At 38.1% G+C, this 21,896-nt stretch overlaps 1 protein-coding gene across 1 annotated transcript; it reads right to left on the reverse strand.

Moving 5' to 3' along the window:
• Positions 1-11,919: 11,919 nt before the first annotated feature.
• Positions 11,920-21,168, reverse strand: LOC308074160 (uncharacterized protein). The gene is made up of 7 exons (XM_080413493.1): positions 21,126-21,168; positions 17,097-17,256; positions 15,480-15,572; positions 14,906-15,391; positions 12,572-12,714; positions 12,298-12,407; positions 11,920-12,199 (listed from the first exon to the last, which is right to left on the reverse strand). The coding sequence occupies exons 2-7, from the start codon at positions 17,254-17,256 to the stop codon at positions 12,070-12,072; spliced, it is 1,122 nt and encodes a 373-aa protein (XP_080269619.1). The 5' UTR covers positions 21,126-21,168; the 3' UTR covers positions 11,920-12,069.
• Positions 21,169-21,896: the final 728 nt, after the last annotated feature.

Below are 21,896 nucleotides of genomic sequence, written 5' to 3' on the forward strand. Positions count from 1 at the left end.
GGTGTGGGTCCCTTGTGATTGGTTTAGGGAAATTCCAAACCAATTCTAATTGGTTTAGGGAAATTCTAATCCCCTCCCCCTTGTAATCGCCCACACTGGAGCCAATGTCAGACTGAAGCTCCACACAGCTTCAGTCTGATAATCAGGCTATACTATTTAACACTTATTTTAACAAACACATATCACTTATCCTACTTTTAACCCATTAAGACCTGAAGTAGCATCTGTGTCACTTTTTCATTTGAGCCAAAAAGCATTATTTTACACTTTTCAAAAATAGCAGATCTACAAGCTCGTAGCGCGGCACCGAGTGCCGCGCTACGAGCTTGTAGATCTGCTATTTTTGAAAAATCGAGAAAATGTGTGCAAATTAATATATTTACTTTCCTTTAAAGCGAAAATTTTTAACTCAAATCTTTGCTTCTGGGACCCCCTGGAACAACATATTTTTAGATGGGGGGCCGCGGTCAAATACATATAATTTTGGGGGTCCTTGACATGAAAAAGTTTGAGCACCTCTGATATAGAAACATACGTTTTTCAGAAAACTGTTGGGATTTAGAAGACATTTTGTAGAAATCAGCTTCAGGTCTTTGGCTGCCAATGACGAGATTTCTCGTCATATTTTACTAAGGTGTAGCCTGCCAATGACCAGAAGGGCCATCTCATTTTCCACTAGATGGCGCTGTTCGCTCACCTATGGGGTCACCGTTTGGCTCCCAGTGAAGGAGAGGAGCAGCGGGTCACGTGATCACGGAAAAAAAACCCAGCCCGTTCTCTTCCTTGTTATTCAATCTGGAGAAGCTTTTTCTCTGTTTCTGTTGCTTTTTGGCGAAAACAGCCTATACTGCCCCAGCCCTATCGCCAGAGGAAAACGTTGTCATTGAACGTTTCTCTCAGAAATGTTCAATGACAACGTTTTTGGACCAAAAAACGTTACCTTTTCACATTTTTACATTTTCGTTGCATTTCAACGTTTTTGTTTAGGGGTTAGGGTTCATTAGTATGCAATGTAAAATCGCCGATTGACCCTACATGGTTCTCATCTGCACACCACGTTCACATGCGACGTTTTTGGGATAAAACATGTTCTCACTGTACGTTTCTGCAAAACGTACAAACCAGTACTCTCTGGAGATCGGGCTGCTCCCCCCCCCCCCCCCCATTCTACGAGACTCAATTACGTTGTTTAAAGCGATCAGGGGATCGATCATACTGGAGATAAATATTCTATGATTTTTCGAAGGTGAATGAAAACACTCGAAAATCACTGCCAGTGGGCGTGGCAAAAATACGTTTTTACTTCTGGCAGTCAAAGAGTTACGAGTGGGTATGCATATTTTTTATGTACCTCGTTTGGCCCATTGGGCGTCACATGCAGTGTTGCCAGATTATGTGAGTGAAACAAGCAACCAGGCCTAGGAAAACCAGCCCAAAAGAAGTGACTATGGGCCACATGAGCACTTTAACATATACATCAGCTATTTGAAAATAGCAGATCTACAAGCTTACAACGCGTCGCGATGCGACGCGTTGTAAGCTTGCAGATCGGCTATTTTCAAATACAATCTTCCGGGGAAATTATAATGGTGGTGGCAGTGCCATGTTGTGCCCCCCATAACCCTGCTGTTGCATTATGTTCTCACCGTTGGCCGACATGGGAGAAGGACTTGCTAACCCCCCACGGCTGTTAGTACATTTTGTATATTTTCACTGGCAGTGTGTAAATGCCCTAATTTTTTCATTAACTCTCTCCCCCTCTCTCGCTCTTTCTCCAAAATGCTGCTTTACAACAACAAAAACAAACTATAATTACAAATGACACCGTAGAACAAATGCAAATGAGGTTAAAGAAAATAATGTGCACCCATATACGAACGCCCACAGCACCATTGATTTGCTTTGAAACAATGGAGTCTTGTCACCATATAGAGCAGGAGTACACGGCTTGTACAGCCAACTGTCATCCTACACACATAATATGTTATTGCACTATAAGGAAATAGCAGCATTTTAGAGCTGAGTAAAAAAGTGTTTTAGTCTTAGCCTTAAAGGGATAGTTCACCCCCAAAATTACTTTGATTAGTCTCCCCATGGAGACTTGAATTCATGGATATTGTTTAGTTTTTGTCTCATTCCCAAGCCGATAATTTGATAGATCAAATTATTGGCTTAGGAATGAGACAAAAACTAAACAATATCCATGAGTTCAAGTCTCCATGGGGTGACTAATCCATAGAAATAAAGTCATTTTGTGGGTGAAATATCCCTTTAAATAGATAAACTTTGCACCTTTTTGTACCCGTTTTGCAACTCTGCTTTTGGATTTATTATGCTTTGTTTTCCCTGTGAAATGTATGTACTGTACTCTATTGTCTGCTTGTTTTTATATGATTGTTTGTTTTAGGCACTGCGGATGTTGCTGAATTAACTCGTTAACTGAATTAGCTTCATTAACTCATTCTCTGCCATTGACATGTGACGTGTTTTTTTTTTCCAAAGCCCACACCGCCATTGACGTGTTTTACGTTTTTTTTAAATTTTATTTTAAATTTTTATCCCGCGATTTTGTAACCCTATTTTTTACACCCAGTGCCAATTGTCTATGTAATCCTGGGCACTACCTTCCCTCTGCCAACCTAGGGAGGCCAGGGCCGAGCTCATGCCTCCTTCAATGCATGAGAGCCAACTGACCTTCTTGTCACCTGACAGGGGGGAGTTTCCCTGGTTGGACGTAGCGCGTGGAAGGAACACGTTATTCCAACCAGTTCCTTTCCCCTCCATCAGGCGCCCCGGCTGGCCAGGGGGAGGCGGTATAGTGACCAGGATTTTGTGTTTTACGTATTCTGCATAGGCGGCGGGTGAGCTTGACAATAGGGAAGGCTGGGGGTCGGCCGCGCGCGAAGCGCCGAAATCCGTGCACGCTCGCAAAAAAACGCCGTTTCTGGACGGATTCTGTTTGTTTCTTTTTGGTTTTTGGTTACTTTATTTCGGTTATAGGATTAGGGTTAGGTTATTTAATTCTTATTTTTGCCTGATTTTACTGATTTATTATCAAAAAAATCACACCCAGTGTGAAGAGAGTGGTGCCTTTCATGAGTTCATTTCGTTAGTTACTTTTTACAGACTTTGATGACTTCAAAGTATTTTTACTCATTTTAAGTACTTTAAAATGTTTTTACTGATTTTTACGTGTTTTTACTCATTTTAACATCTTTTAAGTATTTTTACTCATTTTAAGTATTTTTACTCATTTTAAGTATTTTTTACTCAGTTTAGGAACTTTAAAATGTCTTTACTAATATTTAAGTATTTTTACTCATTTTAAGTATTTTTACTCATTTTAAGTATTTTTACTCAAAAGTGTGTGTTGTGTGTAAGTGTGTGTGTGCGTGTGTGTGTATAATTAGTGTAACTGGTTGCATCTTTGTGTTGCAATCAGCCGCAGCTGTTGAGGCTGTGCTCAAACATACAGAGAGGCCGTGCTCATACGGACGGACGGACGGACACACAGACACACACCAGGACAAAGTCACTCCTTGGAGTGGCTAGCACCACTCAAAAATAACTAAATAATGCTGCGCACATATATTATATATAATTTGCACAATTCCCAGCATAACATTTGGGAAGGTTTAGCCTACCCTAGCCTTCATTACCCGCCGTCTATGGTATTTTGTTGTTTTATGTGTTTGCGATGAATTTTAATTTTTTTTCAGAAGCAGAGAGAAAGCCTCCGTGTTTAGCAACGATCAGGGGATCGATCATACCGGATATAAATATTCTGTGACTAGTTGAAAAGATAAGAGCATTAAAAAAAAAACGCTTGCTGGCAGTGGCTGCACGCAGCCAGAAATAAGTATGGCAGTGAAAGCGTTAATATGCCGTCTAAATAAACAAATAAATAGAAATGTTGCTCTGTGAGGCGCTCCTTCAAGGCGCTGGGCTTCTGAACGGCTGTGAAATCAGGATGACAGCGAAAAGCCATCAAACACATTCTAGGAAGAGCTGGTGTCATCAAACACATGGAGCCTCAGGTTCCTGCATGGACCATTTCTTTTCTTTTCTTCCTCACTCCAGACAAAAAAGGAAAACACATCGGGTCGGATTTACGGAATAGTTTGTGCATATTTGCTGATGTGAAGTGCACAGGCTAACCCTAGAGCTTTGATATCATTGCTGTCTCGCAATGCTGTCACGTTTTGTGTTTTTTTTCATAAATTAACACCCTTGATCAACACTACAGACTCACACAAAGGCATCTAAAGTAGCAGATCTACAATCTCAACACGCGGCGCAAAAGGGGCATGTTTCGAGCTTGTAGATCTGCTACTTTTTGCTACTTTTGTTTGGCTCAACATGGATCCACATCAAGTATTAAACAATTTAGTCCACAGCCGACGGAGACCTTATGCAAAATCAGCCAAACTGGTAGACAGGCCCTTAGACTCCATGCTGCTTCTTAAAGACGGGGTGCTGTGATTTTCAGTGATTTTCCCCCCCCCTAGAACATGATCATCAGGTATTATGGTTATACTAGGAGGAAGATTTTTTTCAAAAAAGTGTACAGAAATTGTTAAAATTATGTTTTTATGTGGACACGCCTCCAGTTCATTAAGTATACCTGGTTCTCACCTTAGCACCTCCTCCACCACCTTAGCACCACCCACCTGTCCTAGTCCCTCCTCCTCCTCATGCCCACACCTGTTGTGTTATGATAATGAGGGGGAGGGTATGTTTTTACTATGTTACTAAAGGGCTGTTTCTCTATTGGCACGTTTGACCCTCAAGGTTTCAGCCTCCAGGAAGAAACTCAAAATAGTCAGAGAAGACATAAAACACCATAAAAACACCACCAGGGGGCTTAATGAAGTTCTATCAACCTCATAGACACATGAAAAACAGAAAAAGTGCAAAACCATGGCACCACCTCTATAAACCATTCAATCCGAGAAAGCATAGCAGATATACAAGCTCGTAGCACGGCACCAAGCTTGTAGATCTGCTATTTTTGAACGGCCAAAGACATCTAAAATGACGTGATGAGATCATGATGCGTTCCCGGATTCAATGGGTTAAACCCAGCTGGAAGTTGGCCACAGGGTATTAATAGCACTTTGTGGAAAAGGCCATCGAGTCACCGGAATCAGTTAGGGGCTGTCGTCTGGGAGAGCTTAACCCTGTACGGCCGGGAAGGGAACGCATCTGTGTCATTTTAAGATTTATTTGGCTATTCAAAAATAGCAGATCTACAAGCTCATAGCGCGGCACCGAGTGCCGCGATATGAGCTTGTAGATCTGCAAAAAAAAAAATTTAATCGTGATTTTTCTTTTACAAATCTTTGAATAATGTATTTTTAAAGTGAACATTTGTCACTCAAATATTTGCTTCTGGGGGGATTCTACAAATGTCTAATAAATTCTAAAAGTTTTTTTTTTTTTTTTATCGTGTTTGCTATAATATCAGTGGTTCTCAAAAATTATATGTATTTGGCCGTGGACCCCCCATCTCAAAATATGTTGTTCCAGGGACCCCCCAGAAGTTGTAACAGAGTTAAAAAAAATTGCTTAATTTTTTTTTACAATATTTAAAGATTTGCACGATTCTCACGATTTTTTTAAAATAGCAGATCTACGAGCTCATAGCGCGGCACTCGCAGATCTACAAGCTATGAGCTTGTAGATCTGCTATTTTTGTATAGCCAAGGACATCTTAAAATGACACACAGATGCGTTCCCGGTCTTAAAGGCTTAAGGGCTTGATCACACAGAGACATGTCGCCGCAGGCCAGGCGGTCGACGCTTCAAAAAGCCCATTCTACATTTCCCCAAAGGACAGGCATGTATTTAATCCAGTCTGACCAGAAGCAAGGATGAAGCATAATATCCCCACCGGCTATAAGAATGAATGACAATGTTCAATGTGACAATGTTCCCCCCCCCCCCCCCCACCCCCCAGCAGATAAAACGTTGTTTGGGATCATACAGATGCGCCATTTGACGATTTCAAAGTGCCTGCCGTTGGCAAGTCATGGGCAAATCAGTGGGAAATCCAAACCTATATTCATAAATAAATGGTCAATGGTGCATTTATATAGCGCTTTTACCAAAAGTGCTTCACATGGATTGTGCATTACATTCACCCATTCACACACACATTCACACACTGATGGTGGAGGAAACCATGCAAGGCACCAACCTGCTCATCTGGAGCAATTAGGGGTTCAGCGTCTTGCTCAAGGACACTTCAACACTAACTCTGGGGGAGCCCGGGATTGAACTGGGAAAACTGCGGTGGAGAATGTTTGACATTGTCCTGGTGTGAAATGATGCCAGGTGTGAAATGGTGTCAATTCAAACAAAGGCTAATCAGGCGCCAATGGGGGCGGGGGGGGGGGGGGGGGGAGGGGACTGTGACTTCAGGGAATTTTCAGGGAAAGATCAGGGAAGTGTTCAGCTGTCTAAGCTATAATAACCTCCATCGTGGACGTTTGTGTAGCTGTGTGAATATTCTCCACACCACAGTGCTACGTGGTACACTGTGTTTGTGTAGCATTGTGAATATTTTCAAAAAAGTGTACAGAAATTGTTAAAATTATGTTTTTATGTGGACACGCCTCCAGTTCATTAAGTATACCTGGTTCTCACCTTAGCACCTCCTCCACCACCTTAGCACCACCCACCTGTCCTAGTCCCTCCTCCTCCTCATGCCCACACCTGTTGTGTTATGATAATGAGGGGGAGGGTATGTTTTTACTATGTTACTAAAGGGCTGTTTCTCTATTGGCACGTTTGACCCTCAAGGTTTCAGCCTCCAGGTAGAAACTCAAAATAGTCAGAGAAGACATAAAACACCATAAAAACACCACCAGGGGGCTTAATGAAGTTCTATCAACCTTGTCCACATCACAGTGATACGGTGCATTGTGTTTTCAATAAGCAGCAGCGTGAAGCGAGCTTCCCCGTTATTAAGATAATTGCCAGGCTGCCATCGTTACTGTCATTAATGCATGTGGATCATTTGAAAGCAATTAGTTGGAATGATGTTCCTCTGTTTTGGTCCCGTGAGCGCCCACTGGGCCGTGTGACTACCTGGGGTTTGGTGGAGTGATTTTTTTTTTCCTGAAACAATTTAGTTTATTAGCTCTAGACAAAATATATATTAAATGCAATCTCTGTTTTTTTAACCCTTTAAAGGTCACCCCAAGAAAAAAGCATTGGAAAAATTATTTCTTTGCATTTTTTATTTATTTGGGGCAATAGTAACAACTATCAATTATAATTTCTTTAACAGACCCAACAGTTTTCCAAATATAGGCCTCTACCAAATGGTTGAGATGTCACTTTATGGTAATGGTAAATGTTTCATGCATATACATTGATTTATATGCATTCACTGAGAAATATGTCTCCCATTATGTTCCCAGTCTCTTCTGCTTGTGAGAGTTGATCAGCATCATCTGTTTGGTCATCTTCTTCATCACACAGATCATCAAAATAGTCCATTTTTTATTTCAGCACCACTAACCTTTACCATTAAATGACAATTCAACCATTTGGTTGAGCATGTTTTTTTAGATAGGAATAAAATCATACTAATACATAAATATAATGAAATAACATTATATGTATTATATTAACAACACTGAATTAGCAAAAGCCCTATTTATCCATAGCAAATAGTACATTTTAATTACTTTAGTTTAGCTTCACTACTTACCATAAAGTGACAAACAACCCGTTTGGTAGAGCATGTTTTCAGAAAATTATTAGACCATTATTAGATTTTTTTTTATTGTATCAAGCTACATAATCAGGTTCAGTAACACCTCTGAGATGATAATATGACAAAAAAAAAATCTTACCTCTGAAATTTCAACCAAAAAAATCCCACCTTTCAGGAGTGGATTAATTGATTTTCACTTCCTAAAAAGTGGCTACCTGAGAATCCATGTGACTGGGAAACAGTGACATCTGGTGGACCTTTTTTTGCCATAACATACCTCAACCAAATGGTAGAAAGGGCTCAATCAGGTTGAGTTAAGTTCAGCAATGTTGTCAATGAGAAATAGTGACTTAAAATGTGCTCTACCAATTGGTTGAGCAGACTGTTAAAGGGTTAATGGTGTGGCTCCTCGGATGCAATCTGTCTAGAAGTGTGTGTGTGTGTGTGTGTGTGTGTGTGTGTGTGTGTGTGTGTGTGTGTGTGTGTGTGTGTGTGTGTGTGTGTGTGTGTGTGTGTGTGTGTGTGTGTGTGTGTGTTCAGAAGGCAGTTGGTAGGCCAATAGGCTCTTTACCGCAAAATGTACAGTATATATATAAATATACGTGAGAATTGAGGAAATTACAAACATATGTCTTCTCAAGAACTGGCGTAACTAAGTACATTTACTCAAGTACTGTACTTAAGTACAATTTTGAGGTATCTTTTACTTTACTTGTGTATTTCCAATTTTTAATATTTTTACTTCTACTCCAGTACACGTCAGAGGCAAATATTGTACTTTTACTCCACTACAATTATTTGAAAACTTTAGTTACTGGTTACTTTGTAGATTTTGATTACAAAACATACATTTAACCAGTTCAGCCCTATATACATTTTGGCCATTTGAAAATAGCCGATCTACAAGCTCACAATACGTTGAATCCCAACGCATTGTGAGCTTGTAGATCTTCTATTTTCAAAAGATGTTTATACTTTTGGAAACTTGAAATGGGACATTCTGCACAATGAGTACTTTTACTTTGGTACTCTAAGTATATTTGTATGCCAATACTTATATACTTTTATTCAAGTATATTTTGAATTCCGGACTTACTTACTTACTTAGTATTTCTATATTGCAGTATTGATACTTTTACTTAAGTAAAACATGTGAGTACGTTATCCACCACTGGTCAGAGTATTATCAGAGTATTTTCAGAGTATTATCAGAGTATTATCAGAGTATTATCAGAGTATTGTCAGAGTATTATCAGAGTATTGTCAGAGTATTATCAGAGTATTGTCAGAGTATTATCAGAGTATTGTCAGAGTATTATCAGAGTATTATCAGAGTATTGTCAGAGTATTATCAGAGTATTGTCAGAGTATTATCAGGTAGTTAGTAACTTGTAACTTAACTAACTAGTTACTTACAAGTTAGTAACTTGATGTTATAAATGTTAGTAACTAAGTTATAACACATACAGTATTTTTTCCACAGGTAAGTAGAATGTTAATTAATAGACTGGATTAATAATGTTGCCAAGTAAAGTTTTATTAAATGCTTCCACTGCTCAGTTTATAAGGTCATAAAGAGATGGTTTACAATACAGTAAGTTATGAATGAATCACTGTAACAGAAAGGTGTTTCATCACGTTACAGTACAGCTGTTACTACATTACACACAGTGATATTACTGTATTAAACCTCCTCTACAGTGTGACAATATAATAAGATCAAAAGCCATGATAAAAGCAACAAAGCAAAACAAAATGCAAATAGAATATAAAGAGGGGGGGGGGTGAAAAATATCAAAATGTTCAAAAATATCATTATGTACAAGCTCACAGCACGTTGCGTTGTGAGCTTGTAGATCGGCTATTTTATAGGGGCTCAAAAGGTTAACAAATTAAGCCTGGGAAAGCATCTGTGTCATTTCTTTGATTTGTTTGGCTATTCCAAAATAGCAGATCTACAAGCTCATAGCGCGGCACCAAGTGCCGCGCTATGAGCTTGTAGATCTGCTATTTTTGAAAAAATCCTGACAACGTGTGCACATCTTTGAATATACATTATGTATCAGTTTTTAACTCAAATATTTGTGGTCTCTGGAACAACATATTTTGAGGTGGGGGGGGGGGTCGGACAAATACATATCATTAAGGGGGTCCTTGACATGAACGAAAAAAGTTTGATTTGAGTTTGAAGAAAGATTTGGGTAAAAATGATTTGCTTTAAAAAATATATATTCAAAGATTTGCACAAAATTCCACAATTTTTCAAAAATAGTAGATCTACAAGCTCATAGCGCGGCACTCGGTGCCATGCTATGAGCTTGTAGATCTACTATTTTTATAATAGTCAAATGAATGTTAAAATGACACGGGTGCGTTCCCGGTCTTAAAGGGTTAAAGTTGTATGTTAAAAAGACAAAGTGTGTCCAACTCTGTTTGCTTCAACATGCTGACTGATCCACCATTCATCCACAGTGTAAATATGAACACTTAACCCTTTAAGACCTGAGGCCCGTTCTAAACATGTCTTCTAAAACTGTTTTATGATAGACTTACGTATGTTGCTATATCTGTGGTGCTCAGAACCTCTTCATGTCAAGGACCCCCACAATGATATGTATTTGGCCGCGGACCCCCATCTCTAAATATGTTGTTCCATGCAGGGACCTCCAGAAGCAACGATTTGAGTTGAAAATGTTCCCTCATATACAGCATATATTCAAAGATTTGCACAGATTAAAACATAGCAGATCTACAAGCTCATAGAAGTGACATTCTGTTGTGAGCTTAGATCTGCAATTTTTGAATAGCCAAAGTATAAAATAATGGTTCCACTGCATCTCAGAGGCAAACATTGTACTTTTACTCCACTACAATTATTTGTAAACTTACTAGTTACTGTAGATTTTTATTTTTATTACAACATATACACTAACCACTTCAGCAATAATATTACATACATTTCGGCATTTGAAAATAGCCGATCTACAAGCTCAAAATGTGACGCATTGTGAGCTTGTAGATCTGCTATTTTCAAAATATGTATATATTCTTTTAGAAAACTTGTAAATGGGACATTCTGCATAACGAGCACTTTTACTTTTGATACTTTGAGTACATTTCGATGCCAATACTTTTGTACGTTTACTAAAGTAAATTTAGAATTCCGGACTTTTACTTGTAACAGAGTATCTCTAAATTGCAGTATTTATACTTTTACGTAAGTACAAATTTTGAGTACTTTTCCCACCACTGGCTGTCCTGCCCCTGTCAGGTGCGACTGTTGCCCTGTTGAGACTCTGCTCCTGCTAAGCCCCTCCCCTCTCTGTAAGCCCCTCCCCTCTATGATTGTGAGACTGGTTCCAGCTGGGGTTCCCAGCAGTGACTGTTAGCACTAATTGAGACTGTGGGTATTTAATGGGTCTGAGTATTTGTTTGAGTTGCTTGTGGGCAGTGGTGGAAAGTAACTAAGTACATTTACTTAAGTACTGCACTTAAGTACAATTTTGAGGTATTTGCACTTTACTTGAGTTTTTCCAATTTCCAATACTTCTACTTCTACTCCACTGCATCTCAGAGGCAAATATTGTACTTTTACTCCACTACAATTATTTGAAAAGCTTAGTAGTTACTTTGCAGATAAATTATTACATTATAAAACATACATTAACCACTTTAGTCCTATTTTATACCTAGGCTATTTGAAAATAGCAGATCTACAAGCTCACAACGCGTCGCATCGCGACGCATTGTGAGCTTGTAGATCGGCTATTTTCAAATATTTAGTACTTTTACTTTTGGTACTTTAAGTACATTTTGATGCCAATACTTTTGTACTTTTACTCAAGTACATTTTTAATTCTGGACTTTTACTTGTAACTGAGTATTTTTATATTGCAGTATTGGTACTTTTACTTAAGTAAAGAATTTGAGTACTTTTTCCACCACTGGCCACAAATCCCCATCTTTCATCAATTTCATAGATTAAAATAGCCGAATTACAAAATAGTTAAAACTTGTTTTGATGCTATATTAACTACATTACCTGGGGACCGCCTGGAACCCCCCCCCCCCCCCATGACCCCACTTTGAGAACCTCTGTGCTAGTATTTCCCTCTTCACCAAATCTCCTTGCTGTAGATAGCCGATCTACAAGCTTGTGTTGTGACGCGTTGTGAGCTTGTAACATGCTAAACCATCATAGTTGGTGGTTTGTATTAAAGTGGTTAATATGGATACAACAGTTTGTACTTCTGTGCAATAAAATGTTTTTATCATTTTCACTACTAATTACTACTGTAGCAGAACACTGAGCTGCAGTTTCATCAATGAAGTGAAAACAAACATCATTTCTCACAGATTGAGGGCCATGTAACTGAACAGACCATATTAACCCATGTTCCAGGGTCAGAGCGGTGATAGTAGTATGCACAGTTCCTGTCTTCATAGTTAACAGGATATCCTCTGCCCCAGTACCTGCACAATAAACAACAATGTATGTTAACATCCACTCAGTCACTCACATACAGTGACTTTGATAGAATTACAATATAAAAACATGTAAAATGTCTCACTGTGTTGTCAGTGGAGTTCCATCCACCCAGGAGGTCCATGTTCCTCCAGCCCGTTTCAGACCAATGTGTGATACATGACCACCCCCAGGGACCAATCCTCTGATGAATGCCTGATCATTTATACATGATTAAATCATCATTAATTTTATTCAATACAGTCACTTCTGCACACACACACACACACACACACACACACACACACACACACACACACACACACACACACACACACACACACACACACACACACACACACACACACAAACACACTAACCTGTTCTTCTCCACTGTTAATGGACACCAGATCAGCTCCTTGACTCCAACAGTATTCTCTAGCTTGCTGCCATGTTTTCTCTTCAGTAGATCTGTAGTAACAGCTGCTTCCAAACTTCTTCCATCCACTGGAACACGACTTCTCTAAAAACATCAAACAGGAGACTTACCAGTGGTGGACAGTAACAGAGTAAATGTACTTGAGTATTGTACTAAACTACATATTCTGAGGATCTTTACTTGAGTATTGGATTTTTTTGATACTTATTACTCTTACTAGAGTACATTTCCAAGACAAATATTGTACTTTTACTCAAGTACTTTTCTAGGAAGGCTGTAAAGTACTGAGAACTTTTAGGTTTTCTTCCCTAAAATGCAAATGGTCACACATCTCACACTAGCTGTGTTTCTGGCTTCTGTTTACTTCTACTTTTACTTTTACTTGTACATTAAGTATTTTAAAAAAACATTTACTTTTACTTGTACTTTGAGTATTTTTTCAAAGCATGTACTTTTGAATACTTAAGTAAGTGTAATAATAATAATAATAGTTGTCAGAGATGTAGTGGAGTGGAGGGTAAAACTATTCATTTATTATATCAATGGTGTTTTCTAAACCACACATTTACTCAAGTACAATTTTCTGTAATTTTTACTTTACATTTTTTGATACTTTATACTTCTACTCCACTTAATCTCAGAGGCAGACATTGTACGTATTACTCCACTACACATATTTTACAGCTTCGGTTATAGTCAGTTATTATACATATTTAGATTATTAGTACAAAACATACATTAAGCAATTAAGCCCTATTTTATACTTCATTTATTTGGAAATATCAGATCTACAAGCCAGCAAGACCTTATTTGAGCTTGTAGATCTATTTTCTTTTTTACACTTTTGGTATTCGTTTTCGATGCCAATATACTTTTATATAAGTATAATTTTGAATGAATGTATGTTTCCGTATATTGTGGTATTGCTACTTTTACTTAAGTAGAACATCTGAGTACTTCTTCCACCACTGAGTGTATGTATGTTTATAAAGTATGTAAGTATATAAGTATGTCATAAACACAACTCTCTCTATGCCAGTTCATCCTCCCCACACATGTCTGTGTTTCCATAATCTGAGTTCCCAGAAGTTTTCGCCAGCTCTCGCGTACAAACGGGAGCGGCGAGGAACTTCTGGGCCAAAGCCCTGGTATTTGTGGGCGGGATGTAACTTACGCTCAGAATCTGAGCGGACACGCCTCTTACCGGTCTGAGAGCTGTGCAACTCGTCTAAAAAGTCAGACGAGAGGTAAACAGCAGTACACAACAATGGCGGCCGCAATTTCTCAAGGGGAAATTAATTCCCGTCGCTCCTATTTACATGCAACACCCACTGCATGTGGATCCCGCCCCCTTTTCTTCATTGGCTGTTGATTTGAATCTGAAAGCAGTGGCCGCGCCCCTGCTGTCCAGGCTTTGAGCCGAAGCCTCCCAGACTAGTGTTTTCATTGCTGTTGTAGCCCCGCCCCCTGTTGATGCTAAAACAATGGCTTCTATTTCAGCATCCCCATTGATGATGTCATTGGTAGGCAGGTTTCTGAACTGTCCACATCCCACCAATGAGACACAGAGTGAGTATCTTATAATGAGCATTAGTGAGGACCAATTATATGAAGATAAGGTTGAACATGGGTGATAATTATTATAATAATAGTAGTCAGGGAGTGGAGGATAAAACTATTAATGTATTATATCAATGGTGTTTTCTAAACCACACATTTACTGAAGTACAATTTTCTGGTATTTTTACTTTACATTTTTTGATACTTCTACTCCACTACATCCTAGAGGCAAATATTGCAGTTTTGTAGTTATTTGTCAATTATTTGACAGCTTTAGTTTCTAGATAATGTTTTGTGCACGTGACCCCCCAGAAGATAAGATTTGTGTTAAAAACAATATTCAAACACTTTCAAGATTGTTCAAGAAATATTTAAAAAGTGACGCGCTGTGAGCTTGCATCTGCTATTATTGAGAACCACTGTTCTAAACCACTGTTTTAAATCCTATAGATGTATTAATTAACTATTAATAAATAGTTTTTGTATTATTATTATTACTAGCCCATACCCGGTCGACGACCCACCAAGACAGACAGAGGTTAATCCAATTATTATTATTATATATTATATATTATATATTGTTCTATGATAGTTGTCATACACCAGCAGTGATGAGTTTACTCAGATTTTCAACCTCTATATCCATGATAATAATTAATAATTTCAGTAAAACACACTTTAATATGTATTAAAAAATGTTAGTATCTTCTCTCACCTGCTGTCTGTCCCTTCAGCTGGTTTACTTCACTTTGTAACAGGTTCTTCTCCCTCACCAAGGTATCATAGTTGGTAGTCAGCTGGTTCTTCTCCCTCATCAACGTCTCGTAGTTGGTAGTCAGCTGGTTCTTCTCAGTATTCAGCTGGTTCTTCTCCCTCATCACGGTATCGTAGTTGGTAGTCAGTTGGTTCTTCTCAGTCTTCAGCTGGGCATTCTCCTGGGTCACGGCGTCTTGGTTGGTCTTCAGCTGGTTCTTCTCAGTCTTCAGTTGGTTCTTCTCAGTCTTCAGCTGGGCATTCTCCTGGGTCAGGGCGTCTTGGTTGGTCTTCAGCTGGTTCTTCTCAGTCTTCAGTTGGTTCTTCTCAGTCTTCAGCTGGGCATTCTCCTGGGTCACGGCGTTGCAGTTGGTCTTCGGTGGGTTATTATCCAGGGTGAGGTTGGTGTCGGTCTTCGGTTCGGCTGAGTGTCTATTGGCTGAATGATCTGCAGACAGAGGACCAAAAGCTGAAGATAAACACAGTTGTTAATGTAATAAGAGCCTGAATTTGACCTTTGACCTCCTGATACTCACAGTCAATGGTCTTGTCTACGGTTCTCACTGCCGTTAGGAGAAACAGCAGCGTAAGACAGACTGCACACGCTCGGACGATAGCTCTCTGGATAACTGCAGGATATTAGTACAATACACTTTATAACTTTAATACGATCACCTTCTATGTTTCATTTATATTAGTACAATACACTTTATAACTTTAATATGATCAGCTTCTATGTTTCATTTATATTAGTACAATACACTTTATAACTTTAATACGATCACCTTCTATGTTTCATTTATAATAGTACAATACACTTTATAAATTTAATATGATCAGCTTCTATGTTTCATTTATATTAGTACAATACACTTTATAACTTTAATATGATCAGCTTCCATGTTTCATTTCAAACAACACAGAGTGAACTAGAGAAAGTGCTCCGCCAGGTCAGGTAGGTTATTGTGGGCCAGCAATGTTCGAAATTCACCAATCAAGATGGAATACGAAAAGTCGGACAGATCCGTCGTGATCACATGACTACAGAGATAATGTGTATACATATATTTTCGTGATGTTTGGACAAAATCTGTAGGAGTAATATCGACAAATTTGTTTAGAAAAAATCGGCCTCCTGGTGGCGTTATAACAGGACAATTTGAAAAGGGTGGCATTTGTTCCTTAGCCTAGTGGGAATGTGCGTTCAAAGTTTCACGGCAATCGGACGCTGCATTTATGATTTGAGGCATTTTGTTCAAACCAAACCACCCCCTCAAACTTTAGATGCTAATCTTAGCCAATCAGGATGGATTATGAAAAATCGGACACATCGGTGTTGATCACATGACTATAGAGATTAAGTATACCGATTTGAGTGATTTTTGGAAAAAAAATCTGGAGGAGTAATAATATACATAAATGTGTTTTGCAACAATCGGCCTCCTGGTGGCGCTATAACAGGCCAATCTGAAAAATGTAGGGCAGAGGTTCTGCTTTGGCATCCAGGGAGTGTGTGTGTACAGTGTCGCTGCGATCGGGCCAATGGTGCCGGAAATTAGCTGTTCACGGACAGACGAACGAACGGACGGACGGGTTGCAAAACTTAGTCTCGGCCCTGCCTTCGGCCTGGCGGAGGCAATAATATTATATAGTACATTTCTGCAGAAAGGTTTAAATGTCTGATGTACAATAATGTAGTTGAATGATCAGTTGAATTACAACATGCAATTGTGGCTTTCTCAAAAATGTCACATCATGTAATCCAGTGGTTCTCAAAGTGGGGTCTGGGGACCGCCAGGGGGTCCCTGATGGGGTTCCAGAGGGGCCCAGCAAATTAAGTGAATATAGCATCAACATAAGTTTAACCACTTTAACCTTATATACATTGGCTATTTTCAAAAACTCTTGAAAACATTGGAACATTTTGGAATACTTTTTAAAAGCATTTTAACAACATAAATCTTGTATAGGCGGGAAGGCAAAATACTTTCAGATGGGGATCCACAGCCAAATACATATTCATTTGGGGGTCTTTGACATGAAAAGCTTTGAGAACCACTGATGTAATCAGTACACACCTCCCTGTACATTGATGAAGGTATCATGTAATCAGTAATGTAGTGAGCAGAGAGAGTAAGTATTTTACTGTGTACCTAGATCTCGTTGAGTCTCCTGTGAGCCGGAGCGTCTGCGACGGCGTGGTCTTTCATTAACGTAGTCATGTTCATCCTCCCGTCCATTCCCCTCCCTGACCCGTCCATCGTCCCTCACTCTCTTCTTTCTGGCTGGCTTGCCAGAAATATCCGTAGACATCTTAAGGAACGACACAGAAAAAATAAAACTCAAGTTAATTTATGAAGTTTATGTTATTAATTGTATTATTTAATAACAGAGGTGGACGAAGTACTCGACCCCAGTACTTGAGTAAGAGTAGAGATAACCAGTGGTGAAAAAAGTACTCAAATGTTTTACTTAAGTAAAAGTATCAATACTGCAATGTAGAAGTAAAAGTCAGGAATTAAAAATCAAAAGTATTAGTATCAAAAAGTATTAGTATCAAAATGTACTTAAAGTACAAAAAGTAAAAGTACTAAAATGTTTGAAAATAGCAGATCTACAAGCTCACAACTTGTCGCATCGCGACGCATTGTGAGCTTGTAGATCGGCTATTTTCAAATAGCCTAGGTATAAAATAGGGCTAAAGTGGTTAAAGTATGTTTCAAATCATAATTTATATCTGAAAAGTAACTAGTAACTAAAGTTTTCAAATAGTTGTACTGGAGTAAAAGTACAATATTTGCCTCTGAGATGTAGTGGAGTAGAAGTAAAAGTATTGGAAATTGGAAATACTCAAGTAAAGTACAAATACCTAAAAAACTTACTTAAGTACAGTACTTAAGTAAATGTACTTAGTTACTTTCCACCACTGGGATAACCCCGGTCAAATTTACTACAAGTAAAAGTAGCTCAGTCAAAATGTTACTCAAGTAAGAGTAAAATAGCTGGACGTATACTTTGCAGTTACTTCTCTGAGACAAGAGTTACAAGGTCCTATAAATTCATTGTGAAAACATTACAGCAATTCATCGATATAAAAATTAAGAAATGTACATCTGCTTTTAATGGTACTTTAAGTATTTTTAAAAGCATGTACTCTTACTTTTACTTTAAGTATGTTTTAAAGCATGTACCTTTGAATACTTGAGTATATTTAAAAGCAATTACTATTTTACTCTTACTTGAGTAACATTTTGACTGAGCTACTTTTACATGTAGTAAATTTGACCGGGGTTATCTCCAGTGGTGGAAAGTAACTAAGTTATTTACTTAAAGGGATACTTCACTTTCACATAAAATAAACATTAAAAATATATATAAAAAAAAAATGAAAGAAGTTATGGCAAAATAAAGGCCCCCTCACACATTAGTAGGACACTCTAATGCGTGAGGGGGCCATGAATTTTCCATTACTTTTTTCATTTATTTTTTATATGTTTTTTAAATGTTTCCCCGGCCCTAAAGTGAAGTATCCCTTTAAGTACTGTACTTAAGTAAGTTTTTTTAGGTATTTGTACTTTACTTGAGTATTTCCAATTTCCAATACTTTTACTTCTACTCCACTACATCTCATAGGAAAATATTGTACTTTTACTCCACTACAACTATTTGAAAACTTTAGTTACTTTTCAGATATAAATTATGATATGAAACATACTTTAACCACTTTAGCCCTATTTTATACCATGCGTTGCGATGTGACACGTTGTGAGCTTGTATTTTCAAACATTTTAGTACTTTTACTTTTTGTACTTTAAGTAAAATTGCTTTTAAATATACTCAAGTATTCAAAGGTACATGCTTTAAAACATATTAAAGTAAAAGTAAGAGTACATGCTTTTAAAAATACTTAAAGTACCATTAAAAGTAGATGTACATTTCTTAATTTTTATATCGATGAATTGCTGTAATGTTTTCACAATGAATTTATAGGACCATGTAACTCTTGTCTCAGAGAAGTAACTGCAAAGTATACGTCCAGCTTAACCACCCCAGAGCTGCCTTCCCCTTGGATCTGGTCCTGTTTTAACATAATTTCTCAGTAATATGGCAATGGATTAACTAAGAACCTGTGTCAGTGTCCTAACAATGGATTAACCTAACCCAAAAGCAATTATAATAGGCCACATGAGCACTTCAAACCTATATATGTCGGCCATTAAACAATGTGCATATTTAAAATAGCCAATCTACAAGCTCACAACCATTTTACCATTATTTACAAGCAACTTTACAGAAAAACAAGCCCAAAGTGGCTTATAATAGGCAGACCTGGCAACACTGCAGACAGGGAGAAAGGAGTGCGTAAGATTGCATTGCTTGCGCAGCCTTCTCTTAACACATTGACCGCCGGGCCCGTAGTTCTACGGGCCGTTAAATCCAACGGTTAAGCGCCGATCCCGTAGCCTACGGGCTGTGGTGCTTTTTCCTTTTTTTCGATTTTTTTTTTTTTTTTAATTTTCTAGGGGGACCATTTTCAGTGTAACACCACCCGATGTCGACCGGAAGTGCGATCACGTTTTTTGTTTCCCGTCTGTCTCCATTCTAAGTCGTACACAAAAACCCCTGTAAACATGTAGTTTTTCATCCTCGCATTTCCCATGTTAACATAAACGATCAGAACTCAAACATGGCGGCTCCGTTTGACACGTGGTTTGGACTGGTAGACGCAGGGAGATGTCCGCGATGTTTACAAACAGTGCACAGCTCAATCTTAAGGATTTTAACAAGATCTATGGCGACGCGAAAAAAACAAAAAACAACAATAAAACGTTGGCACTGGTGAGTACATTATGAGATTAACCTCTGGCGGTAAATGTGTTAAAGGCAATGGCATCTGGCACAGTGATTGGTTTTATTAGTGTAACGCCCAAACCACACCTATGCATAATGTAACGGGTAGTGCAGGTGATTTGCGGGTAAGGCAGGTGTCCCAAAACAGCAACTTTTGCAGGGGAACGCCCCTTCTGCAGTCCTTATTCACAAAATAGTGGATTTAGCCAGTTCAGCCCTATGCAGTGGTGGAAAAAGTACTCAAATTCTTTACTTAAGTAAAAGTACCAATACTGCAATATAAAAATACTCTGTTACAAGTAAAAGTCCAAATTAAAAATGTACTTGAGTAAAAGTACAAAAGTATTGGCATCAAAATGTACTTAAAGTACCAAAGTAAAAGTACTAAATATTTGAAAATAGCAGATCTACAAGCTCACAACGCGTCGCGATGCAACACGTTGTGAGCTTGTAGATCTGCTATTTTCAAATAGCCTAGGTATAAAATAGGTATGTATAAGTGGTTAATGTATGTTTCATTATATCATAGTTTATATCTGAAAAGTAACTAGTAACTAAAGTTTTCAAATAATTGTAGTGGAGTAAAAGTACAATATTTGCCTCTGAGATGTAGTGGAGTAGAAGTAAAAATATTGGAAATTGGAAATACTCAAGTAAAGTATAAATACAATCAAAATTAAAATTGTAAGTGCAGTACTTAAGTAAATGTACTTAGTTACTTTCCACCACTGGCCCTATGTCTTTTGTCTCATAAGGCCTGTTCCCAAGTCATTCAACTGATGTCTTGTCTTGTCTGATGTGGTTTAATGTTAATGAGAAAGTCTCAGACCATGTCTAGGTGGTATGATGTAAGGTATGGCAGTGGAACGTTGAAAGAATGAAGGCAGCTATTAGCAAACATTACTTCTAGCATGTCTGTCTTGTCTGGCATCCTCACCTGATGCAATCATGTACCAACACAACAAATCTCCTGCAACATATTAATGAGCAAGTCATCCCGACACTTTACGAGTCACAAAAATCATTCACCCAAATGATTTAAGATACATATTGTGAATATTAAGAATAGATTATGTACACATTATGACCAAAATACAAAATGTGCCACGGACACGTTTGTCCGTGTACTCGAGTAAAAGTTTAATATTTGTCCTGGAAATGTACTAAGTAAGAGTAAGAGTGTATCAAACAAATCTCATACTCAAGTAAAGTACAGATCCTCAGAATCTGTACTTAAGTACAGTACTCACTACTCAAGTACATTTACTCCGTTACAGTCCAACACTGTTTAATCATATTTTTCAAAATAATGATAAAATGATGTTACTCACCTTTGTCCAATATCTGTGTCAAACCACACTGGTGTTCTCCGAGCCGCTGTCTGGTCTAGTCTGTAGTTTTGGCCACACTTATACTGCAGACGTGCGTACATGCATATTCATGACGCACACAACATACGCACTGCAAATAGGCTCTTTACCGTCAGAATGGAGGAAATGACAAACTTCTCAAGAAGTGCCATGCCTTTGGTCTCTGACCTCATGCAATTTGCATGACTTGCATGACTTTGTAGATTTTTTTTATTATTACAAAACATACATTAACCACTTCAGCCCTATATACATTTCGGCCATTTGAAAATAGCCGATCTACAAGCTCACAGTGTGTCGCATCGCGACACATTGTGAGCTTGTAGATCTGCTATTTTCAAAAGATGTGTATACATTTTATACATTTGAAAGTTTGTGAAATGGGACATTCTGCATAATGAGTACTTTCTACTTTGGTACTTTTAGTACATTTCGATACCAATACCACTTCAGCCCTATTTAATATTGCAAATATTTATATCTACAGGCTCACAAGCTTGTGAGCTGGTACTGTAGATCTGCTATTTTCACTATTTCATACAGTAAACGTTTTTTAAATATTTGGAATTGTTTTTAGATTTGTTTGAACATTTCAGAAATTCTTTTGGAAAAAAAAGTAGATTATTTTCTGAAGAAATGTGACTTTTTGAATTATTGAAACTCTTTTGAATTATTATTTTTAAAACATTGTAGGAAACCTAACCCATACAAATGGTTGTGTGACCCAAAAAT

This window comes from Gymnoscopelus braueri (genome assembly GCF_963280865.1).
Source record: "Gymnoscopelus braueri genome assembly, chromosome: 19".
Taxonomy (NCBI): Eukaryota; Metazoa; Chordata; class Actinopteri; order Myctophiformes; family Myctophidae; genus Gymnoscopelus; species Gymnoscopelus braueri.